This window comes from Gobius niger, assembly GCF_951799975.1.
Source record: "Gobius niger genome assembly, chromosome: 21".
In the NCBI taxonomy this organism is placed as follows: Eukaryota; Metazoa; Chordata; class Actinopteri; order Gobiiformes; family Gobiidae; genus Gobius; species Gobius niger.
Genome location: NC_136872.1, coordinates 27,226,998 through 27,241,247, shown reverse-complemented (window position 1 = coordinate 27,241,247; position 14,250 = coordinate 27,226,998). Strand labels below are relative to the sequence as shown.

General features: G+C 43.9%; 1 protein-coding gene across 1 annotated transcript in view; it reads left to right on the top strand.

Annotated features, from left to right (window-relative positions):
- Positions 1 to 6,271: 6,271 nt before the first annotated feature.
- Positions 6,272 to 14,250, top strand: part of LOC306981094 (NACHT, LRR and PYD domains-containing protein 3-like) — a gene marked incomplete at both ends in the record, with an annotated part of 141,002 nt that continues 133,023 nt past the window's right edge. Inside the window, 7 exons of the mRNA XM_079580644.1 lie at positions 6,272 to 6,326; positions 9,329 to 9,825; positions 10,061 to 11,382; positions 11,459 to 11,632; positions 11,885 to 12,058; positions 12,431 to 12,607; positions 13,967 to 14,140. Of these exons, the coding sequence (XP_079436770.1) occupies positions 6,272 to 6,326; positions 9,329 to 9,825; positions 10,061 to 11,382; positions 11,459 to 11,632; positions 11,885 to 12,058; positions 12,431 to 12,607; positions 13,967 to 14,140 (2,573 nt within the window). The remainder of the gene's footprint in view (positions 6,327 to 9,328; positions 9,826 to 10,060; positions 11,383 to 11,458; positions 11,633 to 11,884; positions 12,059 to 12,430; positions 12,608 to 13,966; positions 14,141 to 14,250) is intronic.

The window sequence follows — 14,250 nt, the reverse complement described above, 5'->3', positions numbered from 1 at the left end:
GAACGGATCCCATTGTCTCCAGTTTGGCTTTACCCTAATCAAAAAGCTTCTTGGGGAAAAAGCACCAAAACAGACACAAAAAATGAGACGAAAAAAAGGATGTAAACGTGACAAAAATGTGACAAAAATTCAACAAAAATGTGGCAAAAATTCAACAAAAATGTGACAAAAAAATAACAATAATTCAACAAAAAAATGACAAAAATTCCACAAAAAAGTGACAAAAATTCAACAAAAAGTGAAAAAAATTCAACAAAAAGTGAAAAAAATTCAACAAAAAAATGACAAAAGTTCAGGTGGGGGTTAAGAGGTTAAAGATGAATAAATGTCCAAACAAACTTAAACCGTGCGACAAACTTCGACTGCAGTTAAAGAACAGACGCCTGGAATTAAAGGAAGACAAAAGGATCGACAAGAGCTGGAAAAAAGGTGTGAAAATAGCAACAAAGCTGAGACGAAAACAAGGATGAAAATGCGAAAAAAGTGAGAAAACATTGACGAAAAAGTGACAAAAAATTTACAAAAAAATGACAAAAAAGTGAGAAAAATTTGACAAAAAATTGAGAAAAAAAGGACGAAAAAGTGATAAGAATTTGACAAAAAAATGCGAATAATTTGAAGAAAATCTGACATAAATGAGTCGACTGCCCAACAAAAAAGTGAGGAAAAAAAATCTGACATGAGGAAAAAGATCCATTTAGTTTTGTAGGTCTTTCAAATGAGGCGTTACTCTGGCCTACAGGATTTGGGTAAAGCTGAACTGGAGAAAATGCTCTCGGTTCAGGCGGGAGTTAAGAGGTTAATAAATAGGATTTATGCACAGAAGAAGTATTTTGGGGGTAAATTTGGTCCCTCAGCGCCCCCTAACTAAAACATCTTCCCACGGCTCTGCTCACACACACACACAGAGCTGGGAGAACTCTGCTGCTCTGTGATTGGCTGAAGCAGGTCACATGCTTCAGCCACACACACACACACAGAGCTGGGTGAACTCTGCTGCTCTGTGATTGGCTGAAGCAGGTCACATGCTTTACAGGAAACCTCGTGCCTCTTGTGCAGCTCAGACTCAGGAAATCTCTCCTCACAACTGTCTGAGCTGCTTCTGTGAGCGTCAGATCCAGGTGAGTCTTTATTTATTCACCGTGTTTTCCATCAGTGCGTCTGTTTCAAAGGTTATGAACATAGACTCAGTGGAAACAGAATCACGTTTATCTTTATGGGCACTTGTCCTCATAGATTTCAGACAGAGTAACTGCACAGTCAGGCTTTTCCTCCAGATTCCTCTAGACTTTGTTTCAGAGTGAAGCCTCCGGACTTTCTTTTGTCACTGCGTCAGTGTTGTTGATGTCAGAGGCGTTAACGTCTCTTCCACTTCCTGCACTAGTTTGTTGTTAATGGTTAAAGGAGACGACGTCAAACGACCTCAGGCAGAAACAGGAAGAGCAAAGAGCAAACTGCAAACCGGAGCCGCCTCAGATTCAGCACATCCATCACAGCAGAGCCACAACAATATAAAGATTTACAAGTTTGACTGAAACATTTCACAGTAAAACAGTACGTTTTGTAAAATGATCCACGCCCACAATATAGAAGAGTCATGATACATTAATAGCTCACATTTATTTTATTTTTTATTAAGTTTAAGTTTTTCTTTTATTACTCTTTTAAGTTGACAGGACAGTAAGTAGATACAAACAACAACAATTCAGACAGACAATTCAGTGTCAATTTGACCTCCATTGGTCATAATAAACACTGCACAGAACAGACACACACAAAAAATAATAATAATACGCCACAAATACACACCACAGAGACACCCACACAGTTGGGGTGGGAGGGGTGCGGGTGATACAGTATGTTAGTTGATAAGAAATTGCGTATGTGTTCTATTGTTTAGGGATGTCACACTCTTAGATGGAGGCAGTTCCTTCAGTTCCTTCAGTTCCCCAACAACAGTATTCACAAATGTTGTACCAACGTCTTACTCCTGTAACTCATTGTCTCCACTCTTAAACATTATCTTCAGAGAAAACACATTGGTCCATAGTCCAAGCAAAAACAGTACGTATGTGCATGTTTCGATGTTTTTATGAAGGTGACCCTAGAAATAGGTTCCCGGGTGTTCAAAGGGTTTCCTATCTTATACCAGCGATGTTACGGAGTTGCTCAAAATGTAATGTTATTTTATCTCCATTAATAACTTGCTCCATGGACAACAGATCAGAGAATTCATACAGTCATTTGTCCACTGCGAAACAGTTACATTTACGTTTTTGTTTATGTTAATCATGATAGTTCTTTTAGCAGCTATAAAGGCAAGATTCGCCATTTTATAGTCTCTTTTATTATATAATTGAGCGTCTTTGTAACCCACTAAACACATGGCTGGACAAAGAGGAAGGGTAACATTTAATATTTTGGAAACTATCCCGACATTTCGAGTCCAGAAATCTTGTATTTCAGGACATTGCCAAAGCATATGAATAAGAGTTCCTTTTTGCCCGCATCCACCCCAGCACAGATCAGAGGAATTTGGATCTATCAATTTAAGTTTGGCTGGGGTTACATAGGTCACATTTAAACATATATTAAAATACAAATGGTTTATTTTTTCACAAGTGCATAATGTATATTCCATACCCTCTATTTATCTCACTTTTCCGAAAATAGTATTCCCATACTTTTCATAATTAAAAGCCTTGTACAAGGTTTAAAATGCAAATTTTGTTCACAGCTGGGCTGTTGGGGCTTGTGGATGTTGTGGATGTGAAGTTTTGGAAGAAAATAATTGTGGGCAAGGAAAATTGTGGTCCATTCTCAACAAATTTGATTTCCGCCTAATAAAAACAGAAAAAAAGGAGCAAAACATCTTATTTTTACAGTAAACAAGCAAAGTTGCAACCTAAATTGTAAGTAAATCCTGTCATGAACATTTGGAGCAAAGTTGGTGCCTATTCAACAAAGAATTTTACAGTTTTACAGGCTTAGAATGTAAAAAAATCCAGGCGGAGACCAACTGTGCCATTTTGGCACAGTTTGGCACAGTTTGGCACAAAATTTGAAATATGGAATATCTCAATGAAAATGAAAATTTAGGATGCTTTTACATATTTGGTCATAAAAATGCTATTTTTTTTTCCAAAAAAGTAAAGACAAAATTTATATATTTCAGCACACTTTATTTATAAAAACTATATATAGCAAAAACACACACAAATGTAATAAAAAGTAAAATAAAACAAAAAGTTCACCGAGCATCATGCCAGGCGACATAACAGTTTTTTTTGGCTGTCAGACACAGAGGTACCTGACACTTCCTGCAGTACACAGGGGTCTTTACTCGTTTGTCCCCTGCATCAAAGCATCTCTTGCAGTACTTTCTCTGGGCCGTGGCATCCTCCCCATAATACACTGGCATGCAGGTATTTGGCCTTTCCTCAGGGGTCTCCTCAGGGGTCTCCTCAGCATCTGCAAATTGGACCATTTCCACAAGCAGTTTCTCCCGGAACTTCTTTTGTGTGAGTGGTTTTGTCCCATCAGCCTTGAGTTCAACCAGGTCCGTGTGTATTATATGGGCATTTACCACTGCGATGTCCAGGAAGTGGTAAAAGAATGTTTTATACCACTTCATTGTCTTGTGGAGGACAGAGTAGTAGCCAATAAGGGCGTCAGATAAATCAACACCGCCCATCGACTTGTTGTAATCCACCACAGCATCGGGACAGGGCACTTGTGCGGTCTTCCATTGGCCTTGCTCCTTGACCTTTCGCTTGACCGATTTCCCACTGTATGCACCATGAACAGAGGTGCACATCGTGACCTCCCGTTTGTCCATCCACTTCACAAATAGCAGTGGGCCCTCTCGAATCCATCTTATTTCACCCCTCGCTGCTTTCTTTGGGAGGTCATTCAATGTAGTTTTGGGGAAACCAGAACGAGTTTTTCTTATTGTGCCACAGGCACCCGTTTTCTTCTTTGACAAGTCTTTGAACAGGGCTGGACTAGTGTAAAAATTGTCCACAAAAACGGTGTAGCCTGAGCCAAGTACGGGGAGTAACATCAGATCCATGACTGAGGTGTAACTTAGTCCATGTTCGGAAACAGTGTTGCTCTTGCCGGTGTATACAAAAAAGTTCCAAGTATATCCGTTTGTGGAGTCTGCCAGAACGTACAATTTATAACCCCATTTGGTCGGTTTGTCCTTGTGGTACTGTTTCATTCCACTTCGCGCTTTGGATGCAACCATACGCTCATCTATTGAAATGCACTTGTGCGGATGATAAAATGACTGACAAGCTGTTACAATGTCCGTGTAAAGTGGCTTGATTTTGAAAAGCCTGTCGTACTGCGGTGTGCCCTTCTTGCGCTCATTGTCCTCGTCTTCCAGGGGGTTGCTGAGGTGCAGTGACCACATGATGGCTAAAAACCGGTCCCGGGACATTTTGTTCCTTGGGAATGGGAAACCATATGGGAAATCTGTCCTCCAATAATCGTGTCTTGCGGTTGCGCTGACAAGTCCAGTGAACAGCAGTATAGACAGGACAATGTAAAACTCCCTCAAAGTCAATGGAGTCCATTTGTATTTTTTTCCTGCCTCCTTTTGCCTTTCAGCATGAATGTTTGTGTTTCCAATAATTGTTTTCACCGTGGCACTGGCAAAAAACAGCTGGAATAGCTGCAGGACTGTCCATGAAGCGTCTTTGTCCAAAACAGGCCCTGTGTCTCTCGCTGGAACAAAACGGCGTGGATTGGGTGCAGTGTCCTCCTCATCACGATTTTTCCACCGATCACTAGGAGCAGATACTGTGGCAGCAGGACCTGTTCTCTTCCTCCCCATCTTGCTCTTGGAGAGTGCCTTTCGGGGCCTGACAGTGGCTTCCTTGGAGGGGGGGGCAGACACACTTTGTGTATTTGAAGGAGCACTGAAAAACAAAAGGCAGACAGTCACTAATTTGCATCTGTATGCAATCAGTTGCAGGCAGCTTTTCCAACGCTTACCTCTGCTCTGCGGACGACAGCCTTTTGGACTTTCTTGACACTGGGGCAGAGGGCGGCTGGTACTCCTCATCCTCATCTTCATCTTCCTCTTCTTCCTCTTCTTCCTCTTCTTCCTCTTCTTCCTCCTCCTCCTCCTCCTCCTCCTCCCCACCACCACTGCTGTGAGAGGAACTCACACCTTGCCCAGTTGAAGGTGTGAATGTGTCTGGAGCCATACTGCAGCAGGAAGACAGACAGTCACTAATTTGCAAACAGTCTATTGTATACTGTAACAACAACAATGTCAATAATCACCTCTGCCTTTTGGACAATACACGTCTCGCCCTTTTGTGCACTGCTCCTTCCTGAGGTGTTGACTGTAGAGATGGCAGACTTTCTTTTCCAGCACTGCAAAATGCACACGTTATAGACAATGACTCATTTGCAATGTGTGAGTTTATGCTAAGTACTACAAAACAAATTAGACCCTCACCTTGTCGAAGCAGCCAGGTCCATCTGCACTCCAGATGGACCTGGCTGTGGTGATAAAGGTCTGCTTGGCACACCAGACTCTTGTTTGCCATCATCATCACTGCTGAGGAATAAATAATACAAAAATATATGTTCAGATATATAATAAATAATAATAATAAATAATAAAATATAAATATAAATAATAACACAAATAGCACTTTACAAATCATGCATGACAAACTAGTACTCCCACAAAATAGCAATACACTTGTCTGTGCATTTTGTTCTGTCAGTAAAATTTATACTAAAAGAAGAAAACAATTACCTCTCATCTGGTGGATACTCGTAATTTGAACCGCTGGCTGGCTCCAACAGGTCGGACTCGTCAGAAGACGAATCATCAAAAGTATGTTCAAACTCCATCTCACCAAGAACAATAGCCCGTGTCTCCTCAGCCGTGTACACCCTCTTTTTCCCTCTAGAAGCCATGGTGTGGTGATAAAATGTAAAAAAATCTGTTCGAAAATACTCTTCTGCCGCTTCCCCGTGCGTCATGCGCTCTGCGCGTAAAGAGTGGACTGAACTGGCCTCTTTACGCAGCCTGCTAACACTGCGAAATTTCAACCAATCACGGACGTCGATATGTTCCCTGAAAGCAGACGTTCGTCTGCATCCAATGAGATCACCCATGCTGTGACGGACAGCAGCTTTGGCGAATTACAGGTGAGCAAACATAGACACAGCGAGAGCTAGTGTGAGTCACAGTTTTAGCGCGTTGGCTCGCTGTGCCATTTTGACGGGGGCTAGCAGACCCAACATGGCGTCCATGAAACGGTGTTTTCACGGAGAGCACCCGGAGTACAGGCTTGGGAGTAAAAGTTTTACCGCGGACGAAAAACAGCCAAAGTAAGTCAGCAATTGCATGTTTTATTTTCTTTTGCTGGTGGATTTTCTGCAGTTTGATGTGGGCTCTGCTGAAAACGTTTAGTGCTGTGCTAACAAGCTTTACACCTATCGATTCAGTGAGTTGTTAGCTTTCGTTTGCTGTATAGCTTTGTGTGCTGCTGTTCGTATTGTGGGATGTCAGCCCTCAGATATTAGTACTTGGTCAAAAGGTGCGTTCTAGCCATGTGTGTGCTTTATTGCCTGGGGTTTGAGCGGTGTTAGATTGATTTGAGTTTGAAGTGGATACTTTTGTAGAGGCGTCTCTGCTCGACATTTTGACGTATGATAAGCGTGTGTGGGTGGAAGCGGTAGCAAGATACGAGCGTTACATTGTACCACCAGGGGGCTAGCCCCCGCGGGCGGGGGCTATAGGTCTTGTGGAGTTAAGTAACTTGTTCTCTGTCATATTTACCAAAGTGGATGAAAACTAAATGAGTAACTCTTGCTGTATATAAGGGTTAACCGGAAATAAAGAGATGTTTTTGCTGCTGTTTGGTTCAGTTGTTACATGAGCTTCCGAACAGCAGGTGGCGCTGTCTTAGATCTGCTGTGCTGAATCTGAGGCGGCTCCGGTCTGTCCTTTACATGATGAGGTTTATCTCTGTGTTAAAGGCTCTGATTCTCCCTCAGGACGAGACTCGGGGGAAATGGCAGAAGGAAAAGCAAAGCCTCCAGAGGGCAGCACTGAGCCACAGCTCTGTGGGACAAAGTGAGTTCAGCTGTTTATCGACTTTAACCGTCTTCAAAGACAAATGTGTTTAGAGACAAAGCAGAAACAGATTATTTTCTCTCCACAGAAGCAGATCCACAGCCTCAGTGTCGGCTCTGTCCATGAAAAGTAACATGTCTAAAGACAACAATCTTTAATTTCAAGTCAAACATTGACTTGAAACAAACAAACAATAAAACAAACCATGACCTCAGTACCCATTGGATTGGATATGTTTGTATATGAAACACTTCTTTGGCCGGCCCATTTTTTCACTTAGTTATGGTATATATAATAAAGTTATAATAGAATATAAATGAACTGCACTGTCAAACCACTAAACCACTAAACCACTGTTATGTGGTCAAAGAACATAGAATATGAAATGTGAATTTCATATGGGGGGGATCCACCAGATAGTTTAAAGGCTCTTAGAGTCCTGTTGATGTTGTAGAGCTCCAGGCATTCAATGATCCAAGTATGTGGCATTGAGTCGTAGGCTTTCTTGTAATCAATCCAGGCAGTGCTCAGGTTAGTGTGTCGGGTTCTGCAGTCTCGAGCGACTGTTCCGTCTACCAGGAGCTGGTGTTTGGCACCTCTGGTATCTTTACCGATTCCCTTCTGAGCTGTGCTCATGTATTGATCCATGTGCTTACTTATCTTAGCCGCTATGGTGCCGGACATGAGCTTCCACGTTGTGGAGAGGCAGGTTATTGGTCGATAGTTGGATGGGACCGTACCCTTTGAGGGATCCTTCACGATCAGGATTGTGTGCCCTTCGGTTAACCATTCAGGGTGATTCCCATCCCTCAGCAGCTGGTTCATTTGTGCTGCCAAGCGCTCATGGAGAGCCGTGAGTTTCTTAAGCCAGTAGGCGTGTATCATGTCAGGGCCTGGTGCTGTCCAACTTTTCATACATGAAGCTCTTTCTTGGACGTCTGCCACTGTGATGGTAACTGGATTCTGTTCAGGGAGGTTGCTGTGGTCCTCTTTGTGGTCCTCTCTGTGGTCCTCTCTGTGGTCCTCTCTCAGAGCCACCAGCCACTGTGCATCACTGTTGTGTGCTGCCTCCTTCTCCCATATGCCTTTCCAGTACTGTTCAGTTTCCAGCCTTGGTGGGTCTGCTCTGTTATTGTTACCCTGCCACTGAGCGGACACTTTCGCTGGTTGAGTTGCGAACAGACGGTTTACTCGTCTGGCTTCGTTGTCTCTCGTGTATCTCTTTAGGCGGCTGGCCAAGGCTTGGAGCCTTTGTTTGGCAGTTTCCAATGCTTCAGGTATGGGCATCTGGCTGTACCTTTTGGGTACTTGCTTTTTCATTGCACCTTTCAAGGCCTCTGTCAATTGACTCACTTCCCTCCATGCTGCCTTGATGTTTTCCTGCAGCCTTCTTTTCCATGGTGGGTATTTCATCTCATGGTTGCTCTTACGATAGCCAAGCTTCTCTAGGATCACTGCTGCTGTGGAGTATATCAGCTCATTGGTTTCAGTGATGGTTGATGTAGGAATTGCTCTCAGAGCTGCATTCACATCTTCTAGGAGACTTTCTGACAGTACTTCTCTGAGCCTCTGTAATTGGTTTCGGGGTTGCCTGCTGGACATTTTTGCCATGATCTTATTTTTCAGGTCAGTCACTCTAGCACAGATTGATTCTCGCAAAAGTGTATCTTACATATTTCAGATGTCAGTAAAAGAATGTTGTTGGTCTCATGCTCTGCCCTTTGATCAGCCTCAGACCTCAGCATCACCTGCACACGCACACTTCACTCCTGAAGATCAGCATGAATCCAGCTTCACTTCTCAGGCTGAAGACCCTGATCTTCTCTCCACAGAAGCAGATCCACAGCCTCAGTGTCGGCTCTGTCCATGAAGAGTGACAGGTCTAAAGACCATAATCCAATCTTCAGTCCTGAACCTGCTCCAGACTCACAGTAAGAACTGACCTGAACACAGAGTTTCAGCAGCTAAACTGTGCTTTATATTTGTGATTGTAACTTGTGAGATGTTAAAGACGTGCTCAGTGCTGTGTGTTTGTGTCACAGAGAAACAGAGTCAGAGCAGGACGCCTGGCCTCAGTGTGGAGACACAGGCAACAGTCCTGATCAGGGGGTTCAAGGCCCTGCACCAGGTGAGTCTGCTCAGTCTGAGACTCATCAACTACAGCAGGGAATAAGAGACCTGTTCATCAACATTAACAGGTGTCTCCTCCTCTGTGTCCAGGTGAAGGTCTCCACAAGGTTCTGAAGGAGCATAAGCAGAGCCTGAGCAGCAGATGTGAGAGTGTGACAGAGGGAAGTGAAGAATCAGGAGATAGAACTCTTCTGAACAGCATCTTCACTGAGCTGTACATCACAGAGGGCCTCAGTGAAGAGGCCAGAGCCCAGCCTGAGGAGAGGAGTCTGGAGACACAGTCCAAGAAGAAGCAGGTCCAGGAGATCACCATCAGGTGCCAGGACATCTTTAAAGCTCTGCCCCCTGAGCAGCAGCAGGGGGCGCTGCAGCAGGGCTCCATCAGAGCCGTGCTGACTGTGGGCGTGGCTGGAGTGGGGAAGACCTTCTCAGTCCTGAAGTTCTGTCTGGACTGGGCCCAGGGCTCAGAGAACCAGGAGCTGCAGCTGGTGGTGCCACTGTCCTTCAGAGAGATGAACCTGGTCAGAAGGGGGCGCTACAGTCTGATGGAGCTGATCCAAGTGTTCCATCCAGCGCTGGATCCACAGGTCACTCTCATTTAGAGAAAGCTTTACCTTTCACATCATATATTTCAAAGTCTCAAACACTTTTGAAATGACTCCTGGCTCTCAGGGCGTTTGTTAGTTCAGTCTGTGTTCACATTCACTGTAAACCCTGCAGTCCCTCACACTGGAGCTCCACCACTCACTGGTTTAAAGTGAGGGTTGAAGGAAAGTGGTGTAAAGTCATGGATGTTAAATGTTGTGTTTCTCTGCCCCACAGACGCTCACAGCCCACACTCTGTCCGTCTGTAAACTCCTGTTCATCTTTGACGGCCTCGACGAGAGCAGACTGTCTCTGGACTTCAGCTGTGAGCTCATCTCTGAGGTCACACAGAGGTCAGAGGTGGGCGTACTGTTGGTGAACCTCATCAGAGGCGCTCTGCTTCCTCACGCCCTCATATGGATCACCTCCCGCCCAGCGGCGGCCCATCAGATCCCAGCGCGGTGCGTGCACAGGGTCACGGAGGTCAGGGGCTTCATCACTGACCCACAGAAGGAGCAGTACTTCAGGAAGAGGTTCTCAGATGAAGAGCAGCTTCAAACAGTCCTGTCCCACCTCAGAACCTCCCGCAGCCTCCACAACATGAGCCAGATCCCAGTCTTCTGCTGGATCACCTCCACAGTCCTGGACCACGTGTTGAGAAGCCATCAGAGCGGACCACTGCCCCAGACCCTCACAGACATGTACGCACACTTCCTGTTGGTGCAGACGCACAGGAAGAGGAAGTACAAACAGACACAAACAGAGGTCAGGTCTGAGACCTGGGGGCTGACAGAGGCCGACACAGAGCTGCTCCTGAAGCTGGGGAGACTGGCCTTTGAGCATCTGCAGACAGGAAACATTATGTTCTACCAAGAAGACCTGGAGCAGGTGGGTCTGGACCTGAGTGAGGCCTCGGTCTACTCCGGACTCTGCACTGAGATCTTCAAACGAGAGAGTGTCTTCAACCAGTCAGTCTACTGCTTCATCCACCTGAGCGTGCAGGAGTTTCTGGCAGCCGTTTACCTTCACCACTGCTTCAAGAACAACCAGGAGGTGGTCGAGGAGTTTATTGGGGAATTTGGATGGACCATCTCAAAATCAAGTCTGAATGCGTTTCTCACAAATTCTCTTGAAAAGTCCCTGCAGAGTCCAAACGGCCACCTGGACCTGTTTGTGTGGTTCCTTCATGGCCTCAGTCTGGAGTCCAACCACAGACTTTTAGGAGCTCTGCTGAGTCCAATCGACCAATCAGAAATCACAGAAGTCATTAAGAACCTTAAAAAGATGGGCTCAGAGAAAGTCTCTCCCGACAGAAGCATCAACATCTTCCACTGTCTGATGGAGCTGAAGGACCAGTCTGTGCAGCAGCAGATCCAGGACTTCCTGAAGTCTGGAGGTGGATCTGAGGAGGAACTGTCTGAGATCCAGTGCTCGGCTCTGGCCTACATTCTGCAGATGTCAGAGCAGGTCCTGGAGGAGCTGGACCTAAGGAACTACAACACGTCTGATCAGGGTAAACAGAGACTGATCCCAGCGGTGAGGAACTGCAGGAAGGCTGTGTGAGTCCTCAGTCACAGACAGAAGCTTCACAGACCTGTTAGAATCACTCACATGTCGCTCTACCATCTGTTACAGGTTTAGTTACTGTAAACTCTCAGATCTTCACTGTGAAGTGGTGGCGTCAGCGCTGAGCTCCAGCCCCTCCCATCTCAGAGAGTTGGATCTGAGTGATAACAGATTGAGTGACTCCTCAGTGTCTGTGCTGTGTGCAGGTCTGAAGAGTCCTCACTGTCAGCTCTCCTCTCTCAGGTCAGTGTCAGGTCTGTGAAGGCACTCGCTCGTCCATCCTCCACTCTCCTCATCCTGTAATCACTGAGTGATGGGACGTAACCGTTCTCTGAGAGTGAAGTAAAGTGTAGGAGATCATGTCTGAAAAACCACAGCATTTACACCCGACCTCTGAGTCCTGCTCCAAACCAGAGTCTCAGATGTTCAGCTGTAGCTACAGAAACTCCTCTGACTTTACACTGGACTTAATCACTTCATTTATTCTTTATTCAGGTTGAACAGCTGTGGTTTGTCAAAGATCAGCTGTTCCTCTCTGGCCTCAGCTCTGAAGTCCAACCCCTCACATCTCACTGAGCTGGAGCTGAGTTATAACAGACTGTCTGACTCAGGAGTGTCTCATCTGTGTGGTTTTCTACAAAGCACAGACTGTCGCCTGCAGTTTCTCAGGTCAGTTCACTGTCTCTGTGTCAGGGCTCAAGATTAACACAAACTATGAACAAAACAGTTTTAGATTTGTTTTTGTTTTGTTCATGACAAAAATGAATTAATCATAGAAATGAAAGTCTTTTAAATATTGTGTTAAACAGAGATTGAACAAAATAAAGGAAATTCATCTACATTTAGATGTGTATATTATTCAAACTATATTTTAAAAAGTTTTAGAAATAATATGACTTTAAATGGTTTGTGAAAAAATATAAATATTACAAACTATTCAGTTTTGTATTCATGACTATTGTTATTCAAGATGTCTGTCTTTGTGATTGTTTTATATGTTTTATCTCAGGACTTTAATCACTTAATTTATTCTTTATTCAGATTGTGGTACTGTGGTTTGTCAGAGATCAGCTGTTCCTCTCTGGCCTCAGCTCTGAAGTCCAACCCCTCACATCTCACTGAGCTGGAGCTGGGTAATAACAAAGACCTGTCTGACTCAGGAGTGTCTCATCTGTGTGGTTTTCTTCAAATGTCAGACTGTCGCCTGCAGATTCTCAGGTCAGTTCACTGTCTCTGTGTCAGGGCTCAAGTTTTGTTTTGTTTTGTTTTGTTCATGACAAAAATAAATTTCCAGAAGAATAAAATCTTAGAAGTCTTATCCATAGACTTTTAGAATATATTTACACATTGAGTGTCAAAAAGAAAAAAACATGTTTTGCATTATTTTATTTTTTTTATTACTACACGAGACAGTCTTGGCCTGTCCTGAGTCAGACTGATCCTCATGTTCACAGATTCATGGGGGAAACAGTCTGGAATTGTGCAATTTGAATCTCGCTGACTTCAGCAAAATTAAGACGAGCCAGTCTTTATACAATATGTATTCATAGATACATAAATAAAGTCAGTCAGACTTTTTGCAAGGCTAAGAAAACTTGGGAAAAGTCATGATCTGGACATTTCATCACAACGTTACAGAAATAAACTTGCCCCTTGTTCGTTAATCATGTGTTTTCAAAGCCCCGCCCAGCGGCCCCACCCAGTGGCCCCGCCCAGCGGCCCCGCCCAGCGGTCCTGCAGCAGCTCAGTGTCAGACAGAGGAGGGAGAGCAGAGGGATCTCCTGCACAGAACATCTCCTCACCTTGTGCTTCAGATGCTCTTTAGTTTTTTATCCGTCGGCCTCATAATCACAGACCAATGAGGTCGACAAGCCGACAGTTTATGATCTAAACATAAACCTTGTGTCAGACGCGAGCGCTGTTTACTGCGAGTCACCACCGCGTCCTCGGCAACGTGTTTTTGTAACAATATTTCAGCTCCATGTTCTCTTCAAACAACGTGAAACTCAGGCCCAGACATTCTCAATAGTCCATGTTCTTTTCTTGAAGAGTGAAGAGTGAAATGAGGGAGACAGTTGTGTTTCATAAAACACACAAAATTTGATCAAACTAGCCTCTGTTTAGCTTAGGATTTCTGAGGAACCGAGACACGTAGAATGAAAGTGTTTCCACTTCCTGAGAGCTGAGAGTCTCAGCTTTCAAACGAGCCACAGCCTGTGTCCATAACTATAACACAGAATACACTGTGGTGCAACAAATATCAGGAAAAATGGTCTGGATTGTTGGCACTCAATGTGTTGAATGTCATTTTAAAAATAATCACAAAATGAATGAAATATTTTCATCTATTTATGCTTTTTATACATTAAGATTTGTATATTGTTCAAACTATGTTTTAGAAAGTTTTAGAAAAGAATTAGACTTTAAACAATTTGTGGAAAAGTTTGTTGTTTTAAATTATTAACTCTTCAGTTTAAATTCATGACTTTTATTATTCAAGATGTGTCTTTGTGTTTGTTTTATCTGTTTTCTCTGAACTTTAAGAACTTTATTTATTTATGTATTTATTTTATTCAGATTGTGGGGCTGTGGTTTGTCAGAGATCAGCTGTTCCTCTCTGGCCTCAGCTCTGAAGTCCAACCCCTCACATCTCACTCTGCTGGAGCTGGATGCTAATGGTCTGATTGAGTCAGACCTGAAGGAGCTCCTGGTCCTCAGACAGAGCCCTGACTGTCGACTGGAGACACTGACGTGAGTCCAGACTTTATCATATCATATTTAACATTTTCTATTTTGTAAAAACACTGAGGCTGTTGGAGTTTGTTTTAAAGAGTTTTTTAATCTTAAATCCATTCTATCAT